Here is a 22818-nt window from a genome sequence, read left to right on the forward strand (position 1 = left end):
AGTTTATTACCTTTAAGATTTCTCTGAGTTGCTGAGTGAAACATCAGTTCATTAGTTTTTGTGGCTGAGTAGTATTCAGGGTACATGTATTGTAAATTATTTTGGTGAAATTCGGTATGTCCATTTGTTCTTGTACTGTCTTTGTCTGATTTTGGTATCAGGGTAATGCTGGACTTATGAAATGAATTGGGAAGTAGATTGTGTTATTTCTTGAAATGCTTAATAGAACTCACAAGGGAAATTGACTGGGCCTGGAGGTTTCTTTTTTGGAAGACTTGTAGCTACAAATTCAGTTTCTGTAAATACTACCAGGTCTATTCAGTGCTCTTCTAAGTTCATCTTCCCAGAGGTTTCAATTTTATTGACCGTTTCAAAGAATGAGCTTTCAGTTTTATTGATTTTTTTTTTTTGTCTTTTTTGGTTCTCTGTTTTCAATTTCATTGATTCCATATTTGTTCTGTAAGGATAATTTCACAGTTGGAAGATTCTAGATTTTTAAAATTCTTTTCCACTTTAAGAATGTTGTTTCACTTCTGGCCTGTGTTGTTTCTGACAGAAATCAGTTACTCAGATCAACCTACTTTCTCCTCATAAGTAATGCATATTATTTCAGTCAACTTGTAAAATTTTTCCTTTGTAATTTTCAAAGGAAAATGTAGTTTGACTGTGATTTGTCCAGTAATGAATTTCATTGGAATTATATTGTGTGATGTTTGTGAGCTCTGTGAATATAGAGGTTTATGTCTTTTAACAAATTGGGGAGTTTCCAGCAATTATTTCTTTTTCTTATTCTCCTTTCCTTTCCTGTCCTTTGTTTATCCACTTGCCATCCCAAACTTATTTTCCTTGAAACTTTCTTAAGTTCTCACCATGAATGTTAGGGTTTTGTGCTATTCCACAGGTTCTGTTACTGAATCCAAGCTCACTCTGCTCACTGGTTGAGAAGCCAGTAAATCAGAGGGACAAAGTGTTGAGGCAAAGAAAACAACTTTACTTGGCAAGAGATGGCTAACAGAGAAGGTGGCAGACTAATGCCTCAAAATAACCATCTTGTCAAGGTCTGGAAGCCAGGTTCTTTTATGGATCTGAGATGGGGGGAGGTGTGAAAACAAAGTAAAAAGACCACTTAATTCTTCTAAATATCTCCTAGAGTAGCAAGCCTTACACAAGGGAGTGTGTTAGTTTTTTATAGTTATTCACAGGTGGGCAGGGTCAGATTATTTCCCTGTGAGCTAAACAAAGCATTTTAATCTGAGGGTTAGGAAGAGGGGGCAGAGTTTCCTGAGGCATGCCAGTGAAAGTGGCTCATCGTGTCCGACTCTTTGTGAACCAGTCCATGGAATTCTCTGGGCCAGAATTCTGGAGTGGGTAACCTTTCCCAGCATTTAGCTTATATGCAGAGTACATCATTCAAAATGCTGGGCTGGATGAAACACAAGCTGGAATCAAGATTGCTGGGAGAAATATCGATAACCTCAGATACGCAGATGACAACACCCTTATGACAGAAAGCGAAGAAGAACTAAAGACCCTCTTGATGAAAGTTAAAGAGGAGAATGAAAAAGTTGGCATAAAACTCAACTTTCAGAAAGCTAAGATCATGGCATCCGGTCCCATCACTTCATGGCAAATAGATGGGGAAACAGTGGAAACAGTGAGAGACTCGTTTTTTGGGCTCCGAAATCACTGCAGATGATAACTGCAGCCGTGAAATTAAAAGATGCTTTCTCCTTTGAAGAAAAGCTGTGACCAACCTGTACAGTATCTTAAAAAGCAGAGACATTACTTTGCTGACAAAGGTCCATCTAGTTAAAGCTGTGGTTTTTCCAGTAGTCATGTATGGATGTGACAGTGGGACTGTAAAGAAAGCTAAATATTGAAGAAGTGATGCTTTTGAACTGTGGTGTTGGAGGAGACTCTTGAGAGTCACCTGGACTGCAAGGAGATCAAACCAGTCCATTCTAAAGGAGATCAGTCCTGAATATTCATTGGAAGAACTGATAATGAAGCTGAAGCTCCAATACTTTGGCCACCTGATGCAAAGAACTGACTCATTGGAAAAGACCCTGATGGTGGGAAAGATTGAAGGCAGGAAGAGAAGGGGACGACAGAGGATGAGATGGTTAGATGGCATCACTGACTGAGCAGACATGAGTTGAGCAAGCTCTAGGAGTTGTTGATGGACAGAAAAGCCTGGCATGCTGCAGTCCATGGGGTTGCAAAGAGTTGGGCACAACTGAGTGACTGAACTTAGCCTTTCCCTTCTTCTCCAGGGGATCCTCCCATCTCAGGGATCGAACCCAGGTCTTGCGCATTGCAGGCGGATTCTTTACCAGCTGAGCCACAAGGGAAGCCCATGTGCGAGGCCTGCCATTATGTGTGATTATAAACAAAAAAGCGACAAAAGATCTACATGCAAGAGTCAAAATTTGACTTTTGCTGGATACAATTCCCTGCTGTCAAAAGTCCATTCCACAATCTTGTGGGAAAAGGGACAATGACCCTTCTAATTGCTTTGTCAGAAGGATCTTTCTGGGAGCGTCTGCCATCAATGACAGCTTTCTAGATGTTAAGATTTTCTTCCTTTGTTCCTCTTGGATAAGTGTTCACTTTATACATGTAGACTTAGAAATATTGAGCTTCAAACCCAAGAGGCAGCATCTCGAGAAATTTAGTGCTCTTCTATCCATGGGAAGATGCAAGAGTCAGGGCTCAATAAAACACTTAACGTGTATGTGTATATATATATATATGTATTTATAATCAACTGTCTGGAGCCTGTAATTCTGCATTCCCAGAGTTTCCTCATGGTTCACCATAGGGAGTGACTGCTCTCTGATTCCCCTTTCCTGAGGCTCATTGGCTTACTTTAAAGGGCATGTAGGAAATATTCCATTTCTCAGATCCTCCCCTCTTGGTCAGGAACTTGACCAATATTTGGGAGACATTTCATGATCAAATTTTGTCCCACAGCCCTGCGAGGCTCATCCTAAATCAGGGGAAAATTTTTACTATGTCACTCTAGGTGTTAAGTCTTGGACCAGGTCTCATCAATAATTAAAATTCTTCAGATACTGTGTAACTATTAATATTATCCAGGAAACATTTTCCCTTGTTGCTTCTTCCAGTACCTAGAATCACACTATTACAGTATTTCCCCAAAATATTTAGCCATAGACGTTTTGTTTGAGGCCTGATTTGTGCATTGGTTATTGCAAGAGATAACAGTTTTATAAATTAGAATATATGTAATGCAGCTAGTAACATTGACAGTGGCTTAGTGCAGCAAGGAGACAACAAGCACATTTTGAAAGCAAGGAGCAAATTTAAACAATGATTAGTGTAACTAGTTGTAATCCAGTTGCAATAATTGAGAGATCAAAGGAGCCGTAACTGATTTAATGAGCTAGTTGCAGTTTCACTGCACAGTCCATGCGTACTTAGATACGGATGGCTTAATATTTGAGACAAGCATATGCTACTGGCAGGATCAACCAGATAGAGACAAAAAAGATAAATATTTCAGTTTGCTCATAAAAGTATAATTTACCAAGTTACCATAGTCGTAATTTAAGGAGAAGGTTTTCCGTACATTTGGAAAGCACAGATTTAAACCAGTAATCATTTTAGATAGAAACCGTAAAAATTATAACCATATTAACTTGTTTACTCAGTACTATGTAACTAGTCTTTTTTGTTAACAGCTTTATGAAATCGTTAGGTTTTGCATTAGAATTCTTCAGTTTCTTACTCAGTTCAGCTTTATGGTCTGAAAGTTAGCAACATGTGTATATCCAGAGTCTTTTTTATAAATCTCGAAAAGGAAACAGTTTTAACTGTAACCATCTACAAAAGACTCAAAAAAGGCAGTTTTCATATGATTACAATCCCATTGACAAAGCAGCCTGCTTACTGTTAGGCCATATGACACTTTCAGGAAATAACTAGAATTATGATTGATAATATTCTACCAGGACATACCAAATTCTTAGAAACTCTGTAATCTCTAGAATATCTGTACCATTTATCATATAACTTAAAATTTGACAGTACCTTCCTTACAGTTTAACATACTAAGTGAACCTAATTAATTTAACATCCTTTCTTGGGGTGTTTCAGGGACCTTTGAAGCACTCCACAGCTAGCAAGAGGTAAAAGGAACTTTACTGTAATTTGATTTGGAAAGTCCTGTCAAAGAAACACCCCACCCCAAGAATACATTTTAAAATACAACAGGACAGTGGGTCATGGTGAAACTTAGCCAAAGGGCCGATAAAAGACTTCAAAGGCAAATATAGAGAGTACTTCAAGAATTTTCCACAGTTTGCTGTGATCTACACAGTCAAAAGCTTTAGTGTAGTCATTGAAGCAGAAGTAGATGTTTTTCTGGAATCACAACAAACTGTGGAAAATTCTTAAAAGAGATGAGAATACCTGCCTCCAAAGAAACCTGTATGCAGGGCAAGAAGAAACAGAACCAGACATGGAACAATGGACTGGTTTCAAATTGGGAAAGGAGTACATCAAGGCTATATATTGTCATCTTGCTTATTTATATGCACAGTGAATCATTCAAAATGCTGGACTGGATGAAGCACAGACAGGAATCAAGACTACAGGGAGAAATATCAACAACCTCAGATATGCAGATAACCCCACCCTTGTGGCAGAAAGTGAAGAAGGACTAAAGAGCCTCTTGATGAAAGTAAAAGAGGAGGGTGAAAAGCTGGCTTAAAACTTACTATTCAAAGAGCTAAGATCATGGCATCCAGTCCCATCACTTCATGGCAAATAGATGGGGAAACAGTGGAAACAGTGAGAGACTATTTCCTTGGGCTCCAAAATCACTGCAGATGGGGACTGCAGCCATGAAATTAAAAGATGCTTAAGAAAAGCTATGACATACCTAGACAGTGTATTAAGAAGCAGAGACATTGCTTTACCAACAAAGTGTCTGTCTAGTCAAAGCTGTGGTTTTTCCTGTAGTCATGTATGGATGTGAGAGTTGGACCATAAAGAAAACTGAGTATTGAAGAATTGATGTTTTTGAACTGTGGTGTGGAGAAGACTCTTGAAAGTCCCTTGGACTGCAAGGAGATCCAACTAGTCAACCCTAAAGGAAATCAGTCCTGAATATTCATTGGAAGAACTGATGCTAAAGCGGAAGCTCCAATACTTTGGCCTCCTGATGCGAAGAACTGACTCATTGGAAGAGACCCTGATGCTGGGAAAGATGATTCAGGAGGAGAAGGGGCCGACAGAGGATGAGGTGGTTGGATGGCATCACTGACTTGATGGACATGAGTTTGAGCAAGCTCTGGTAGTTGGTGAAGTACAGGGAAGCCTGGTGTGCTGCAGTCCATGTGATTGCGAAGAGTCAGACACAACTGAGTGACTGAACTGATTACTTAAAATGTAAATAAACATAATCTGTTATCAAAGTCAGTTTAGCATCTTCAGAAAATTTGACTGTTTTAGCAGAGAAAAAGGCCAAATTTATTTTTGCACCAGCTTACTTTAAGATTCATTTACTCAATTAAATTTGTTTTAAACTTAGTCAGTTGTTACTGATCACATACAAAACCCTTTTGGGGGTCCATTTTCCATAAACCTTTCATCACTTAATTTAGCCCAGTTTTAGCTTTTAAGTTACAGAATGTCTGGAGAGATCCTGTAACAAAATGTACCTAAAAGTACACTTTGAACTCTTCTCATTTGCACTTTATTTCCTCAGAAGTTTCTTCACATTGAGTTACTTTCTTTGCTGAAAGATTTATAACAGATATAATAAATCTTTTTTAGTTTATATTAAACTCAGGAACAATGAAAGTATTATACTTAATACTCCATTTAATGTTGTGACTCAGGACATGCCTGTTAGATCAGCAGAGTTCAAATTAATTCCAGGTACTAATTTAATATTGAATATTTCCCAGTTCATAAACCTGAAATTTATTTAGCTTAATTTCTCTTGTATTCAGAATTGCTTGGTTTGTAAGCACTAACTTTTGTTTACCCCAATAAAATAGGGCTTTTTCACAGATCAACCATGACAATGTTATCCAAAGACAGTAGCACATACAAATGCACAGGCATCAGTTCTTATTTGAAGATTTCAGACTGAGTCAGGTACAGCAGTGTAAAATCCATCAGTTTACAAAAGAGGTTGGATGAAAAATTAGGTTGCTCACAGACACAACAAGTCAGACTTGTCAATGGTTCCAGCAGCTGCTTAGGGCTTTGTCTCAGTATTCTCTGATCTGGGCCTGCTAGCCAGGAGCAGCAAGGCTGGCTTGCAAAATTTGTTACCAAGCTTGCTCTGCTTGCTGCAGGAGAGGCCAGTGAATCTGAAGGACTAGGTTTAGAGGCAAGAAACATGACTATATTCAGAAAGCTAGGTGAGTGAGAAGGTGAAAGATTAATGTCTCAAAATAACCATCTTGTTTGGGGTCTGGATGCCAGGTTCTTTGATGGATCAGAGTTGGGGGTGGGGAAGGAGGTGTGGAAAAAGAGTAAAAAGGCCTTTTGTTATAAATACATCCTAGAATGGCAAGCCTCAGGCAGCTCAGTTCAGTCGCTCAGTTTCCGTCCAACTCTTTGCGACCCCATGGACTGCACCTCGCCAGGCCTCCCTGTCCATCACCAACTCCAAGAGTTTACTCAAACTCATGTCCATTGAGTCGGTGATGCCATCCAACCATCTCATCCTCTGTCATCCCCTTCTCCTCCTGCCTTCAATCTTTCCCAGCATCAGGGTCTTCTGAAATGAGTCAGTTCTTCGCATCAGGTGGCCAAAGTATTGGAGTTTCAACTTCAACATCAGTCCTTCCAATGAACATTCAGGACTGATTGCCTTTAATATGGACTGGTTGGATCTCCTCGCTGCCCAAGTGACTCTCAAGAGTATTCTTCAACACCACAGTTCAAAAGCATGAATTCTTCAGGTCTCAGCTTTCTTTACAGTCCAACTCTCACATCCATACATGACTACTGGAAAAACCATAGCCTTGACTAGATGGATCTTTGTTGGCAAAGTAATGTCTCTGCTTTTCAACATGCTATCCAGGTTGGTTATCACTTTTCTTCCAAGGAGTAAGTGTCTTCTTATTTCATGGCTGCAGTCACCATCTGCAGTGATATTGGAGCCCAAAAAAGTAAAGTCTGCCACTGTTTCCACTGTTGCCCCATCTATTTGCCATGAAGTGGTGGGACCAGATGCCATGATCTTAGCTTTCTGAATGTTAAGCTTTAAGCCCTTTTTCACTCTCCTCTTTCACTTTCATCAAGAGGCTCTTAAGTTATTCTTCCCTTTCTGCCATAAGGGTGGTGTCATCTGCATATCTGAGGTTATTGATATTTCTCCTGGCAATCTTGATTCCAGCTTGTGCTTCTTCCAGCCCAGCGTTCTTCATGATGTACTCTGCATATAAGTTAAATAAGTAGGGTGACAATATACAGCCTTGATGTACTCCTTTTCCTATTTGGGACCAGTCTGTTTTTCCATGTCCAGTTCTAACTGTTCCTTCCTGACCCGCATACAGGTTTCTCAAGAGGCAGGTCAGGTGGTCTGGTATTCCCATCTCTTTCAGGATTTTCTATAGTTTATTGTGATCCATACAGCCAAAGGCTTTGGCATAGTTAATAAAGCAGAAATAGATGTTTTTCTGGAGCTCTGTTGCTTTTTCGATATTCCAGCAGATGTTGGCAATTTGATCTCTGGTTCCTCTGCCTTTTCTAAACCAGCTTGATCATCTGGAAGTTCACAGTTCATGTATTGTTGAAGCGTGGCTTGGAGAATTTTGAGCATTACTTTGCTAGTGTGTGAGATGAGTGCATTTGTGCAGCTGTTTGAGCATTCTTTGGCATTGCTTTTCTTAGGGATTGGAATGAAAATGGACCTTTTCCAGTCCTGTGGCCACTGCTGAGTTTTCCAAATTTGCTGGCATATTGAGTGCAGCACAGTCACAGCATGATCTTTCAGGAATTGAAATAGCTCAACTGGAATTCCGTCACCTCCATCAGCTTTGTTCGTAGTGATGCTTCCTAAGACCCACTTGACTGCATTCTGGGGTCTGGCTCTAGATGAGTGATTACACCGTCGTGCTTACCGTCGTGCTTATCTGGGTCGTGAAGATCTTTTTTGTACAGTTCTTCTGTGTATTCTTGCCACCTCTTCTTAATATCTTCTGCTTCTGTTAGGTGCATACCATTTCTGTCCTTTATTGAGCCCATCTTTGCATGAAAATGTTCCCTTGCTATCTCTAATTTTCTTGAAGAGATCTCTAGTTTTTTCATTCTGTTGTTTTCCTCTTTCTTTGCATTGATCCCTGAGGAAGGCTTTCTTATCTTTCCTTGCTAGTCTTTGGAACTCTGCATTCAGATGCTTATATCTTTCCTTTTCTCCTTTGCTTTTCACTTCCCTTCTTTTCACAGCTCTTTGTAAGGCCTCCTCAGACAGCCATTTTGCTTTTTTGCATTTCTTTTTCTTGGGGATGGTCTTGTTCCCTGTCTCCTGTACAGTGTCAGGAACCTCCGTCCATAGTTCATCAGGCACTCCATCAGATCTAGTCCCTTAAATCTATTTCTCACTTCCACTGTATAATCGTTAGGGATTTGATTTAGGTCATACTTGAATGGTCTAATGGTTTTCCCTACTTTCTTCAATTTAGGTCTGAATGTGGCAATAAGGAGTTCATGATCTGAGCCACCGTCACCTCCTGGTTTTGTTTTTGGTAACTGTATAGAGCTTCTCCATCTTTGGCTGCAAAGAATATAATCCATCTGATTTCCGTGCTGACCATCTGGTGATGTGCGTGTGTAGAGTCTTCTCTACACTGCCTCAGGCAGGGGAGTGTGCTGCTGTTCAGGGTCATTCACAGTTGGGCAGGTTTAGATTATCTCCCTGTGAGCTAAACAAAGGCATTTTAGTTTAAGGGTCAGGCAGAGGGGGCAGGGTTCTCTGTGTCGCAGGCCATTATATGTGATTATAATAACAAAAGCGGCCAAAGGCATAGATCTAGCTTGCAAGAGTCAAAATTGACTCTTGCCTGCTACAGTTCCTGAGATACTAATGATTTTTTCCTCCTTATTTTTCTCTGTATTGTTCAGATTGGGTAGTTTCTATTACTCTTGTCTTCAAGTCCACTGACTTTCATTCTGCTCTTGAGTCTGTCCAGTGTGTTTTTGGTTTCAGTTATTGCATTTTTCAGTTCTGATATTTACATTTGGTGGTACTTTGTATCTTCTGTTTCTTGGCTATGATTTTCTAGCTTTCTGTGTGTTTCAAGAGAATTTGTTTTTACTTGCTGGAACATTTTTATTGCCTGCTTTAAATCTTTGTCAGACAGTTCACCCAGCGCTCTACTATCTGTGTCTTCTTGGCGTTGGTTTCTGTGCATTGTCTTTCCTCATGTTGCTGTTGCTGTTCAGTCCCTCAGTCATTGTCAACTCTCTGTGACCCCATGAACTGCAGCATACTTGACTTCCCTGTCCTTCACCATCTCCCGGAGCTTGTTCAAACTCATGTCCAATGAGTTGGTGATGCCATCCAACCATTTCATGCTCTGTTGTCCCCTTCTCCTCCTGCCTTCTGTCTTTCCCAGCATCAGTCTTTTCCAGTGAGTCTGGTCTTTACATCAGGTGGCCACAGTATTGGAGCTTCAGCATAAGTCTTTTCAATGCATTATTCAGGGTTGACTTCCTTTAGGATTGACTAGTTTTATCTCCTTGCAGTCCAAGGGACTGTCAAGAGTCTTCTCTGTCACCACAGTTTGAAAGCATCGGTTCTTCGGTGCTCAGCCTTCTTTCTTGTCAAAGTCTTACATCCATACAGAAAAGCCATAGCTTTGCTATACAGACTTTTGTCAGCAAAGTAATGTCTCTGCTTTTTAATACACTGTCTAGGTTTGTCATAGTTTTTCTTACAGGGAACAAGCGTTTTTTAATTTCATGGGTGCAGTCCCCATCTGCAGTGATTTTGGAACCCAATAAAAGAAAGTCTTCCATTGTTTCCCATCTATTTGCCATTAAGTGGTGGGACCAGATGCCATGATCTTAGTTTTTTTAATGTTGAATGTTAAGCCAACTTTTTCACTCTCCTCTTTAAGAGGCTCTTTAGTTCTTCTTCACTTTCTGACATAAGAGTGGTGTCATCTGAATATTTGAGGTTGTTGATATTTCTCCCAGCAATCTTGATTCTAACTTGTACTTCATCCAGCCCAGCATTTCATGTCGTGTACTCTGCATACAAGTTAAATAAGCAGGGTGACAGTATGCAGCCATGACTTACTCCTTTCACAGTTTTGAACCAGTCTGTTGTTCCATGTGTGGTTCTAATTGTTGCTTCTTGACCTGCATACAGGTTTTTCAGGAGGTAGGTCAGGTGGTCTGGTATTCCCATCTCTTTAAGAACTTTCCAGTTTGTTGAGATCCACACAAAGGCTTTAGCAAAGTGAATGAAGCAGATGTAGGTGAGCATTTGAGATTTTTTGGTTCTATTTTCGTCAAGTAGTTCTGAAATGTATTTTGGACATTTTGAATGGTTTCCAGATTACTGCCTCAAGCTCTCTCCTCTATTATTTCCTTGGTATTTTCTAGATCCCTGAGACTACCTTCTTCCTTCCCTACACACATATACACACCTTTCTGTCCTCTGGCTAGAAAGCTAAGTCTTTGTTTGCTCCACTGTGTTGTGTATTTTCCACAATCGCACCTGAAGCCAAAAAGACCAGAAGGCAGGAGAATAATCAACGAGATTAACCCAGAGTTTCTGCGGTCATTGTGGATGGTGCCTTTCCCTAAGACTTTTAGGCTTGTGCTGACTCTGCTACTGCTCTTGTAGCCATCACCACCACAGGATTGTTTGGAAACTGGCTCATGGAGAATGAAGAACAGAAAGGAAAAAACAAGATTCCTCTCACTGTTGAGTATTAGGAGACCCCTCTCCTACCCCTTAGGCAGCGCTGGAGGCTTTTCCTGGGGCGCCTGTGAGCGCTTGCTTGTGCAGGGCGCACATCCCTTCCTTCTCTCTTCCCTCTCTGTGTCTCTGTCTCTCTTAACAGTGGTCCCTCCATAGGTTTCTGGTTTCATAAAGCCTAACTTTGGGGCAAAATTCGGTGGGAAAGAATTATAAACACATTACCAGTTTGATAATATATCTGATTTGGGGCTTTTCCCCAAACTACCTGTTACTGTTTTGCTTTTAATTTTCAGTTAGCTTCTCCATTCATTCTGTCTAGAATTTATAGTTTCATTCAGTGAGGTTAACAAGATGGAATATACTTAATCCATTTCACATAGAATGGGAACTTCCCCATTTCACTTACTATCTATTTTATAATGTTAGGTTAACTTGCATCTTATTTTAGAGTTGAAAATGGCAATTATATTTTATTTTTTTCAACATATGTATGATCTTGCCATGTATAACAGTACAAGTTTTATTGAGGAGATTATGCTACATTAAGTGTAGAAGGAAATCGGAACATTAGTTTCTTTTTCACAGTAATGGCATAGTTTTCATGAACTCTGATTTTCCAAAATTACATTTGAAAAACTTCTCCTATTTCAGTTTAATCTATGTTTTAATCTATGCCTGAGGATTAAATGGCTTGCTTTTTTGAAAATGTTTTATTTTTTATTCATTTTAACTTAAAAAAAATGATTTGTTCTAATAAGTAGGTTATTGGTTATCATAGCATATGATGTGACATGCTTCATATTAGTGGACCTTCTTGACATTCACTTGCTGTTGGAGACATTGCAAGAATATTAGAGACATTTTGGAGACATAATACTTTTACTTCCTGGATTGATGTATGGAACTGGTTTTATTATAAAACTTATAAATGTGGATGTCTTCAGCTTCTTTATTTTCATTTTACCTGATAAACAGCATGACATAGAATTGTTTGTTCATCAGTAAACGGTGCTGAGAAAACAGAACTTTTTTGTATATAGGTGCAGGGGGAAGGAATTGAATATGGAAAGATTCCTTGAAATTGCTTTTGTTGATCAACTGCTGACAAGCAACCAAATAACCCTGTTGAAAACTGAACTAGAAAGCTTTTCCAGGGACTAATGTGTATTAGTAACTGAAAGCAGAGCATGTGTCTTAGTCTGTTTGGGCTGCTATAACAAAATAGCAAAACTGGGTGGCTTGTAAAGAACAGATTTATTTCACACAGTTCTAGGGGCTAGAAGTTAGAGAACAGGGTGCTATCATGGTTTGATGAGGGCCCTCTTCCAGGTCTCATATTTTTCCCTGAGATGGAAGGGTTTAGGGATCTTTTTAGAGCCTCTTTTCTAAAGCACTGATCCCTTTCATGAGCAATTCACCCTCTTAAACATGTCTCACAGGCCCCACTTATTAACAGTACTGTCTACCCTTAGGGGTTAGGGTTTCAACATGAATTTTGAGGGGATATATATTCATTGGAAGGACTGATGCTAAAGCTGAAACTCCAATACTTTGGCCAAAACCTCATGCGAAGAGTTGACTCACTGGAAAAGACTGATGTTGGGAGGGATTGGTGGCTGGAGGAGACGGGGAAGACAGAGAATGAGATGGCTGAATGGCATCACCGAGTCAATGGACATGAGTTTGAGTGAACTCCGGGAGTTGGTGATGGACAGGGAGGCCTGGGGTGCTGTGGTTCATGGGGTCTCAGAGAGTCAGACATGACTGAGCGACTGAACTGAAACATAAAAGCTGTGTGTAAATGAATCCAATAAAGCAAAAGTTGAAAAAAAAATGGATTGTAAGTCTTCCGAGTTTTATATCCATTTCAGTTTTACTGTTGGTTGGTATTGTAACTAAATTTGATGCTGGAAAAATATGTAATTATTGTGATCATGAATAGAGAGAAATTGGTGTGTTATTTTTTTAATTTCATGTTGTTCAGTTAGATATTAATATGTTCAGATAAATTGTATGAAAATGTACTGTGTTAGAAAATTTTAAGAAAGAGAATAGATACTTCTTTCCACCTATATGTCCAGACATTAGTCTGAAAAGCTTTTTTGGGGGATAAAACTTTATTGTGTGGAATTAGGTACAGTGTATCTTTCATGTTTGCCTAATTGTCATTTCCACAGAGGAAGTATAAAATGATCAGAAAATCAATTTACCTATTTGCGTATATCGTTCATTTATTATGAAATTTAAGATCCTCACTATCATGTTTACTTTGACAATTCAAATTTTGAGTCCTTAATTTGGAAATGCTCTAATGGTACAGAATATTTGGTGGGGGGGAGGAGAGTTAGAAAAATACATTTTAAATCTTTCTGGTGCTAGTCGAGAAGCCTTTTTTACAAAGGTATATGTTGCAAGGATATGGTGCTTATTGTGTGTTTCTGTAATATCCTGTGCTTACTGCTCTTATAGCACCTGCTATGCTGTTACTTTTTTTTAATCAGGTGTGTCGGTGCTTAAGGCCTGGTGGTGTTTAGAAAATAGGGAGTGCTGACTAGATACTAAATGAATTATATAGGCAGACTGTAGAAATGTGGGGAGTTCTGTGGGGCTGCTTGAGAAAGAGAAATAAGCGAGATGTGATTACTGGCTAAGGATACTTAAAATCTGGAGTTCAGGAAATAATTTAAATACTAATAGTTGTTGAATTTATGGGCTGGTTAAATATCTTTTGTGTATCTTTTTCTACATTTCTTTATTAGGTGATGAGACTAAGTCTATTTGTTGGGGTAGATTTTTTTTTTCTAATTCTCCGTTACTTTGTTTTCTGTTGGTTTTCTCCTATATGCTGAAATGTAATTTCTTGTGCTGCTTCTCTGTAAACAAAATAGTTTCATTATTGTTTGCTTCCAGGATCTATGTGTGTCTTCATATTTATAGGCATATAGTCATTCTCTTAAAATGTTTTACATTCTAAATAAATTATTCTCACATCTGGTGGTCCTTTGTAATAAGTAGTTTTCTGTACTTTCCTAGTCTCCTTTCTTGAAAGTGAAGTGAAATAGGACTAATTTTCATAATTCCCTCTCCAGATAAGTTTGATGGAAAACCAGTTACCTGACTATTTGACCTGAAGAATCTTAAGGGTAAGAAACCTCGTAAATACTTCTTAAAAACTAAATGAGAGTCTTAGGAAATTGTGGTTGGAACTTTACTTAAACATGACCTTTTCTTTTTTCCTGGAGTAGCCATATGTTGCGGGCTTCCCAGGCGGTGCAGTGATAAAGAATCTGTCTGCTAATTTGGGAGATGCAAGAGATGTGGGTTTGATCCCTGGGTTGAGAGGATCCCCTGGAGAAGGAAATGGCATCCCACTGCATTATTCTTGCATGGAAAATTCCCATCAATAGAGGGGCCTGGAAGGCTCTGAGGTGTGTGAGGTTGCAAAGAGTCAGACATGACTGAGCAATTGAGTACACGGACAGCCGTATGTTACAGCATTTGGTGTTTCTTTTCCTATGCCTATATAAAGTAGAAAATAAGATACAAAATTCCCAGGGCTGTTTACTGTATGAGTCCTAGATTTTGTGTCTTGCTTCAACATTTTTATTTTCAGATAAACCAGAATCTTGATAATGTCTATGTAGAATAAGTAACTTACTTATCCTTGTGTAAATTCCGTTTGAAGAACTATTTGAGAGGTTAAGTTTTGTAAACTTTTTACTCATATCATTCTTTCCATATGTGGATATTCTTTGTAATACGGGGATTTTACAGATTTGTTTGTAAAAATAATGAAAGTCTATTGTTAATGAGAGTCATACAGATTTATCATCTTGAATCCTATGGTATACCTAAAATCTGCTTGGGGTGGGGTGTTACTCCTGTGTTTGTGCACATGTGCTAGATGTTGAGTACTTCTTTTCTGCTGTCTGAAACTTCAACCTCAGATACGCAGATGACACCACCCTTATGGCAGAAAGTGAGAAAGAACTAAAGAGCCTCTTGATGAAAGTGAAAGAGGAGAGTGAAAAAGATGTCTTAAAGCTCAACATTCAGAAAACTAAGATCATGGCATCCGGTCCCATCAGTTCACGGCAAATAGATGGGGAAACAGTGGCTGAGTTTATTTTTCTGGGCTCCAAAATCACTGCAGATGGTGATTGCAGCTATGAAATTAAAAGACGCTTACTCCTTGGAAGGAAAGTTATGACCAACCTAGACAGTGTATTAAAAAGCAGAGACATCACTTTGTCAACAAAGGTCCTTCTAGTCAAGGCTATGGTTTTCCCAGTAGTCATGTATGGATGTGAGAGTTGGACTAAAAAGCTGAGTGCTGAAAGCTGAAAGCTGAGTGCTGAAGCCTCGGTGCTTTTGAACTGTGGTGTTGGAGAAGACTCTTGAGAGTCCCTTGGACTGCAAGGAGATCCATCCTGTCCATCCTAAAGGAGATCAGTCCTGGGTGTTCATTGGAAGGACTGTTGTTGAAGTTGAAACTCCAGTACTTTGGCCACCTCATGCAAAGAGGATGAGATGTTTGGATGGCATCACCGACTCAATGGACATGAGTTGGGGTAAACTTCAGGAGTTGGTGATGGACAGGGAGGTCTGGCGTGCTGTTGTTCATGGGGTTGCAAAGAGTTGGACACGACTGAGCAACTGAACTGAACACTTTAAATGGATTACGTGTTTATGTAATTTGATTTTCATAATGACTGAAATGGTTACTACTTTATTTACACTTTATAAATGAGGAAGCAGGCTTAAAAGAAGTTGTCACACTACTAGTAAGTGTCATACTAGTTAGTGTTTGAATGCAGTTTTTTTCTAAAACCTGTGCTAACAGGACATTTCCTATCTGTGCTGAAGAGTGCTAGTATTACAGCTCCAGCACCAAACATGCAAATAAAGAATATTCTAAACAAAAGCTTGTCAAAATAGCCCACTTGAGGCAAACAAGTCTATAAAGTCTAATAAGATTGCTTTATGGTGAAAATCAGGTAGGAAAAAAAATTAAGGGGAGCATTCTGCAAGAGATTTAAAAATTAACAGTGACAGATCAGAGCAGTTAAGTGGATTATGTAGCAAAGAAGCTGGAAAGGAAATAACTATTAACCTGAAAGAGTTAATTGCCTCAACCTTACTCTGAAGCAAACAGAGTTGAAAACAAGTTGAAAACTCTAGAAGCCAGATTGATAAAATAAATGTACAAAAAGAACATAGCCTTCAGGCAATTTTTAAAGAAACTCAAGGAACCATTGCAGAAGCATTGACTCAGTTGTGTAATAAGTAGTTGTTGTGCTGTGGTACCAGTTGAATACAAATGTAAATCAATGCCTATACCTAAGAAAGCTTGAGGGGCTCTGCAGTGCGAGACTGAGTCACATCTCCAAAGAGGCAGCCTTTTATAGTCTTTAATAGGGTTGGCAAACTTTTTCTGAAAAGGGCTGTTCATAATTATTGTAGACTTTGCCACTGTCGACAAAAAAATAGGTCACGACCTGAAAGTAGAGTTATTTTATTTGGTGGGAATGTTTAGGACTCTGAGGCCGGGAGATAGCATCTCAGTATTTCTCAGAAAACTGCTCCAAGGAGGCAGGAGGGGAAGTCAGGCTATATACAAGTTTGCAACAAAGGGAGCAGGCAGTCTGAACATCAAAGATCAGATATCAAGTTAAGGAATTTAGCATTGTGTATATGAGAAGATGCAAGCCTCTGGGCTCACTGAATTTATTTCTCTCATATGCACCTCATCTATCTAGGGCCAATCCTGTTTCTTTGTTCTTGTATTCCCCCAGCTCCTCAGAAATCATCGTAAGGGGTGACAGCATCTGCTGGATCGCAGTTGTGGGAGTCCTCATTCACATAGAGAGGCCAGAAATTGCCGATGGCTATGTCATTTCTTGTTGATTAATATGTCAGGAAATATTTTCATTTTACACCAAGTATAAGATTTCTGTCGTAATTATTCAACTTTGCTATTGTATTGCAAAAGCAGCCATAGGAAATACAAAGAAATGAACATGACTGTTCTTCAGCAAAACTTTATTTACAGAAAATACTTAGCCAGCTTTTGACTGCTGGCTTATAATAATAGAATCCCCCCTAACACATGCATCACTGAAAAATAGCCTTTTTTATGGTTTCTTCAAGGGAAAATAAAAATATTAATAATCCTTAGAGGGAGTATCAAATTTTTGAGTAGTTAATTGGAGGCACTTCCTGGTTTTATTTAAGACAGATTTGATTGTAAAATAACTAGCCTCCAATTAAAAAAAAAAACAGATTCAGATGGAAGATCTGCATTAATAGTAATGGTTTGCATTCGATGCTTGTTTGCTTGTTATTGCTAGGCAGTGTCATAAGCATGTATTTGCTTATGACAAAAGTTACAATTTTTTTTGAATTCTCAGTCATAATGGGAGAGGTGGTATGTTATGAATTTCTCTGAATGAAGTTATACTCAATTATAGACCATACAGAAGCTTAATATAATTTTAAAATCAGCTTGGTTTGGAAGTTGTTTGTAGTAGTGTTTCTCAGGCATTACTGTGTATATGAGTCTTACACAGAACTTGATAAAACGCAGATTCTTCCTCGCTAGCTAGGGCACTGCCTGAGGTACCTTGCATTTGTGGCAAGTTCTCAAGTGATACTGGTAATGTCCTTCTGAGTAAACATCAAATGGGACAACAACCTATGACTGCCTGAATATTTTTGAAGTGTTCTGTCTCAGCAGTTCTGTCATTCTAGTTACTCAAGTCTGAACACCGTGAAGTTATCCTGGGATCTTCTCTTAACACATAGGCCATATTCAGTCTATCCTGATGGCTGTATTTTGAAAACTGCTGGAATCTGAGCACTTTTTATCACCCTTGCTTCTCCTTTTAGTGCAGACCACTGTAATCTCCCCCTCTAGATGAATGCAGTGGTCGTGGAGCTGGCCTCTGCTGAAAGCCTCCTGGCCCATCTCACTTGGAGAAGTCAGTGTGTTTACTTTGATAAGCTGTTACATGATACCTAAAGAATAGTACCAGAAGTATAACAAATGTGCATGTAGGCTGAGTGAAAAGTTTTCCTTTTGTTCTTGACATTCTACGTTTATTAAGGCAGACTGTGATTGAATTAACAGTTTAAAAGTAACTGAGTTGAAATTCTGATTTTTAACTTATTAAAACCTTTAAGTTATTCTTATACATATTAGTTTCTGGTTGAGTTTTGAGTCAAAGTATGGGCCCTTGCATTTCTCCTTACTTAACCTAACAGAATTTTCCTAGGCAATACATAACCTTTAATATAGAAATTCACAGGTTTACAGTATATAAAAATCTAATAGAAAATTTACTTCATACACACATGGGCGACTCATACTGATGAATTTAGTGGTTCCTTTTGCCTAGCTACTCCAAAATAGTTTTGAATAGTTCTTTGCAATTGCTTGTCTTGCAATAATTCAAGAAAGAATTCTAAAGTGTGCATGTGTGCTCGGTTGTGTCTAGCTCTTTGTGACCCCATGGACTGTAGCCTGCCATAGAATTTTCCAGGCAAGAATACGTGTGGGTTTCCATTTTCTCCTCCAGGGATCTTCCCAACCCAGGGATAAAACTGGAGTCTCCTGAGTCTCTTGCATTGCAGGTGGATTCTTTTACCACTGAGCTGCCTGGGAGGCCCTAGAATTCTAAGAGTTGATTTAAAAAATAATTTTACCTCATAAGTTTGTTCCCCTTAACTAACAAATTAATTTTCTTTACTGTTTCTCATTTTGTCTCTTATAATCACCATTTTCCTAGTCCTCTAGGACAAAATAATCTTTTACTCCTTCCCTGTATTTATGTAGTTACCAAATGTTGGAAATACTTCAGCTCCTTAATTTCTTTCTTCTTTGTTCATTTCACAGCCAGTTACTCTATGCACAAACATCTCTCCTTCTAATCTCTCCCCACTATAATCCATTCTGTTTTGCGCAGATCGTTCTTTTGAAAGATTCGTGAATATTGCTTACATCATGTCAATCTTCAGAGGAATCTGTAAGATTGAATCTAAACCTCTCAGTCAATCACTGGAGATCCATCTACAATCTAGCTCAGCTTGATTTATATTGCTCTTGTTACCTTCACTGTAATCTTTCAGATGAACTTCTTGCCTTACATGCCCATCCCTCCTCAATATATACACACAGTTGCCCTTTTACCACTTACTCTTAGTTGTCAGATTGGCCTACCTATATGCCATTTTATTCGTTCATTCTGTGTTGCTGCTTAAACGTGTTTAAGCTTCTTAAAATACATAACCTATCAACTTCAATAAAAACTGATCTCTTTTCTCTAAGCTCCAGATGTATTCATGTCTGTACCACAGAATTTATCATGAGTCTTTGTTACTTAATACCTGTATAAGGCTTCTCCTTTCGGAAAGACTGTGCTTGGTGGCAGGGAGTATGAAAGTATGTTGGATTATCCAGAAAATTTACTTACTTGATTTCACATTTTATTCTTTTATGTGTAAAACAATTTCTTTGAGTTTGGGATTTAAAAAAATTAATTATGTATATTGTGTGTACAAGGCAAACATAAAAATTTTCTGTTATCATTCATCCTGTAGGAAATCCTTTTTCAAGGAGAAATGAAGAAGAAAACTATATATACTGTAAATGTGGGTGATCAGGACTATGAAGATATGCAAGGTAACTTAATTTTTATAAAGCTTTTGTGTTGAAAGCAAAACTTAGTGTTTCCAAACTGTTAGCACGTATTTTTTTGTTTACATATTTTCATTGTTCTTAAACTCTAAAATAGCTGCCTAAATAAGAAGTGCACAGTTTTTTTTTTTACTCGTCTCATGTCTTGTTTGCAGTCAATCAGGGTTTTTTAGTTCATTGAACTCTTTTTATTCTTAAATTTTTGCTCCCTGCTGATTTCAGAATGACATTTTTTCTGTTGTTCATTTGTTTTTATCATTATTGTCTTCTTTTTTATTTCCATTCTCTTTCTTCTTTCTGAAAGAAAAAGAAAATTTTTTTTTAGAGTTCCTTTAGTGAAAGTCTGGAGAAGGCAGTGGCACCCCACTCCAGTACTCTTGCCTGGAAAATCCCAGGGACGAAGGAGCCTGGTGGACTGCAGTCCATGGGATTGTGAAGAGTCGGACACGACTGAGTGACTTCACTTTCACTTTTCACTTGCATGCATTGAAGGAAATGGCAACCCACTCCAGTGTTTTTGCCTGGAGAGTCCCAGGCAAAGGGGAGCCTGGTGGCCTGCCATCTATGGGGTCGCACAGAGTAGGACACGACTGAAGCAACTTAGCAGCAGCAGCAGTGAAAGTCTGTTTGGTGGTAAATGGTTAAGTATTTTTAAATTGTATCCTCTTCTAAGCTTTTCAAAGAATGATAATGCAATTCTGGATTGATAATTATTTATTTTGTCTCTTAGCACTCTGAAGTTTTGTTTTTTTTTCTCCCTTTGGGCTGTTTTCTAGTTTTCTTACTAGCTGTCAAGAAATGTCCTTTCAAGTTAATTGTCATTTCCTTGTAGATTATCTGTCTTTTTCTTCTTTTTGGTTTTAAGATTTTTTTTCATCTTTGATGTTGTACAGTTTGGCAATTTGTTTCTAAACATGAATTATTTTCTTTTCTCCTATTTAGTATACCTTTCGATGGAACTGAACTGAACTGTGTCCTTTATCTGTTGGATTGTGTTTTTTATTTGTTTTATCATTTCTCAGCCATTACTACTTTAACTATTGCCTGCCCTTTACTCTCTTCTTCTGAACCTCAGTTAATGTGTTAGACTTTGTTCTGACCTCATTTTCCAACCGTTCTTTCACAGATTACATCTCCTTTTCTGTCTCTTACAGTCTGGGTAGTTTCTTCAGTTCTTCTAGTTCACAGATTTTTCTTCTTCTGGCTCTAATCTACTGTCTAGCAAACTCTAGGAGATAGCAAAGGACAGGGAAACCTGATGTGCTACAGTCCATGGGGTCACAAAGAGGCAGACACAAATTAGCAACTAAACAACAACAATGTAGTATTTGAAAGTTCTAATGTTTGAAGCCACTGGATATCTAAGTGAATTTATAATGAATATAGTTTGTAAAATATAAAAATAAATCTAAGCACATTTTTGTTCCTGCTAAGTCTTACTCAAGTCAACTTATTTTCTTTGGCTTGGTAATGTTTGATTATGAGGTGTGGAATCATGAGGGCCTAAATTAGGGATGTTTTCATTCAGAGGATTTATATGTTTTTTTTTTTTTTTCCTGAACCCATGCTGGGACCACTTTAACCCCATTTGAGGGTCTTGGCTTAATAGGGGAATCTCCCAGGGTCAGTTTCCCTACCTGGGTTGGTCCTAAAGGTTAGTCTCCAGCTCTGAACACTAGTATGAACGTGTTCTCAGGGTGATCTCAGGTTTTCCATTTGCTTGGCATATACTGGTCACATTTCAGCTATTTCTTTATTTTTGTTTTACTTTATGTCAAATCTTAGAGTTTCTTTCACTTTTGAGCAAGCACTGCTTGCTTCTTGTGTGTTGGTTACATTGCTGGTAGGTGTTTAAATGAGTACAAACCCTAAGGGGTATAGTTTTTGGCAATATCTATTCAGATTACAGATGTACAGACACATTGGTTTAGAATTCCATTTTTAAGAATTTATCCAGTTGATGTACTGTTGAAAGTGAGAAATAAGTTTTTCATTGTTTGCAGTAGCCAAAGGTTGAAAACAAGTGATTGTCCCATCTTTAGATTGAAACAACAACAAAAAACTCAAACTGGTGTGTATAGTATTCTAGCATTTGTCTGAAGAAGGAGGTTTAAAAGAATATGTATTAGGATTTGCTTGTCTGTGCATTCCATTATGTCTTTGGAAGAACACAGAACAAGCTTAACAGTTGTTACTTGTTGCGTTGGGTGGAACTGAATACATAGAGATGGATTTGCTTGGGAGATTTGTTACTATGACCTTTTTTTAATTTTTAAATATTTAAATTGTATGATTATTGTTTTAAAATTAAATTCATGAAAAATTATTTTCACTCCTCCTTAAATTTAAATTAGTAAACATTGGAGGTATTGTGCTCAAGAAGTTTGTTTCTTACAGTGTATCTAAGATCTGATTGCTTTGTAGAAGGAGGGCCCTTTAGAGTATCAAGTCCATCATACTACCAGAAACATAAGTCATTTAATCTAGAGAAATTGAAAGCATGTATGACTGCTTTACTTTATAGGTGAAGAAAACAAAGATAATACTGCTACCACTGGTGTGTTGTACAGTGAAGCTGATAGATGTCCAATATGTCTCAGTTGCCTGTTAGAGAAGGAAATTGGTTTCCCAGAAAGCTGTAATCATGTCTTCTGCTTGACCTGTATTCTTAAATGGGCAGAGGTGAGTCTAAATATTAAATATTATTGTATTTTAATTCCCTAGCATGATTTTATTCTACCTACAGACTTGATACTGCCTTTCATAAATTATTTCACAGTAATGTGTCTTTTTCCAGTTAGGACAAATGTCTCTGTATTGCTCCAATTTTGTTAAATATTCTCTTCTAAATTTTATATATTCAGCATTTTGTGCTTTGTAATACAAAAATTATAAATGCATACCTTAAAAAAATTATTGGAAAATAGATGAGGTATTTTTTTCTGGTAGAAACACAGTAATTCATCTTCAGTGTACTTGACGCTCCTGTGATTGTATCTGCTTACTATTAATAATGCTTTCTCTCTGCTTTGTGTTTTATATTTTTCAGAGAATTTTTATATAGATTATTAAATTTCTTCCTTATATCAGCCTTGTGGGATAACCAGAACAGATGTAACAGTGTCTTTCCATTTTACAGATGAGGAAACTTGGATTCTGTATTCTATAACTTGGCCAAGGTCTCATAGCTTAAGAGGCAGAAGTA

General features: G+C 38.1%; 1 protein-coding gene across 4 annotated transcripts in view; it reads left to right on the forward strand.

Annotated features, from left to right (window-relative positions):
* Positions 1-22818, forward strand: part of SCAF11 (SR-related CTD associated factor 11) — a 90594-nt gene that overhangs the window by 17371 nt on the left and 50405 nt on the right. For 2 of the 4 annotated variants that reach the window (XM_055394040.2, XM_055394042.2), the window contains exons 2-4: positions 14008-14061; positions 19517-19598; positions 22138-22295. In XM_055394040.2, the coding sequence (XP_055250015.2) occupies positions 19538-19598; positions 22138-22295 (219 nt within the window). In that variant the 5' untranslated portion in view covers positions 14008-14061; positions 19517-19537. Of the gene's footprint in view, positions 1-14007; positions 14062-19516; positions 19599-22137; positions 22296-22818 lie in introns of those variants that run through there. The other 2 variants (XM_055394041.2, XM_055394043.2) reach the window with 2 other exon arrangements.

Source organism: Moschus berezovskii, chromosome 6 (assembly GCF_049115385.1).
Source record: "Moschus berezovskii isolate FMDL1 chromosome 6, NW_MosBer_1.0, whole genome shotgun sequence".
NCBI lineage: Eukaryota > Metazoa > Chordata > Mammalia > Artiodactyla > Moschidae > Moschus > Moschus berezovskii.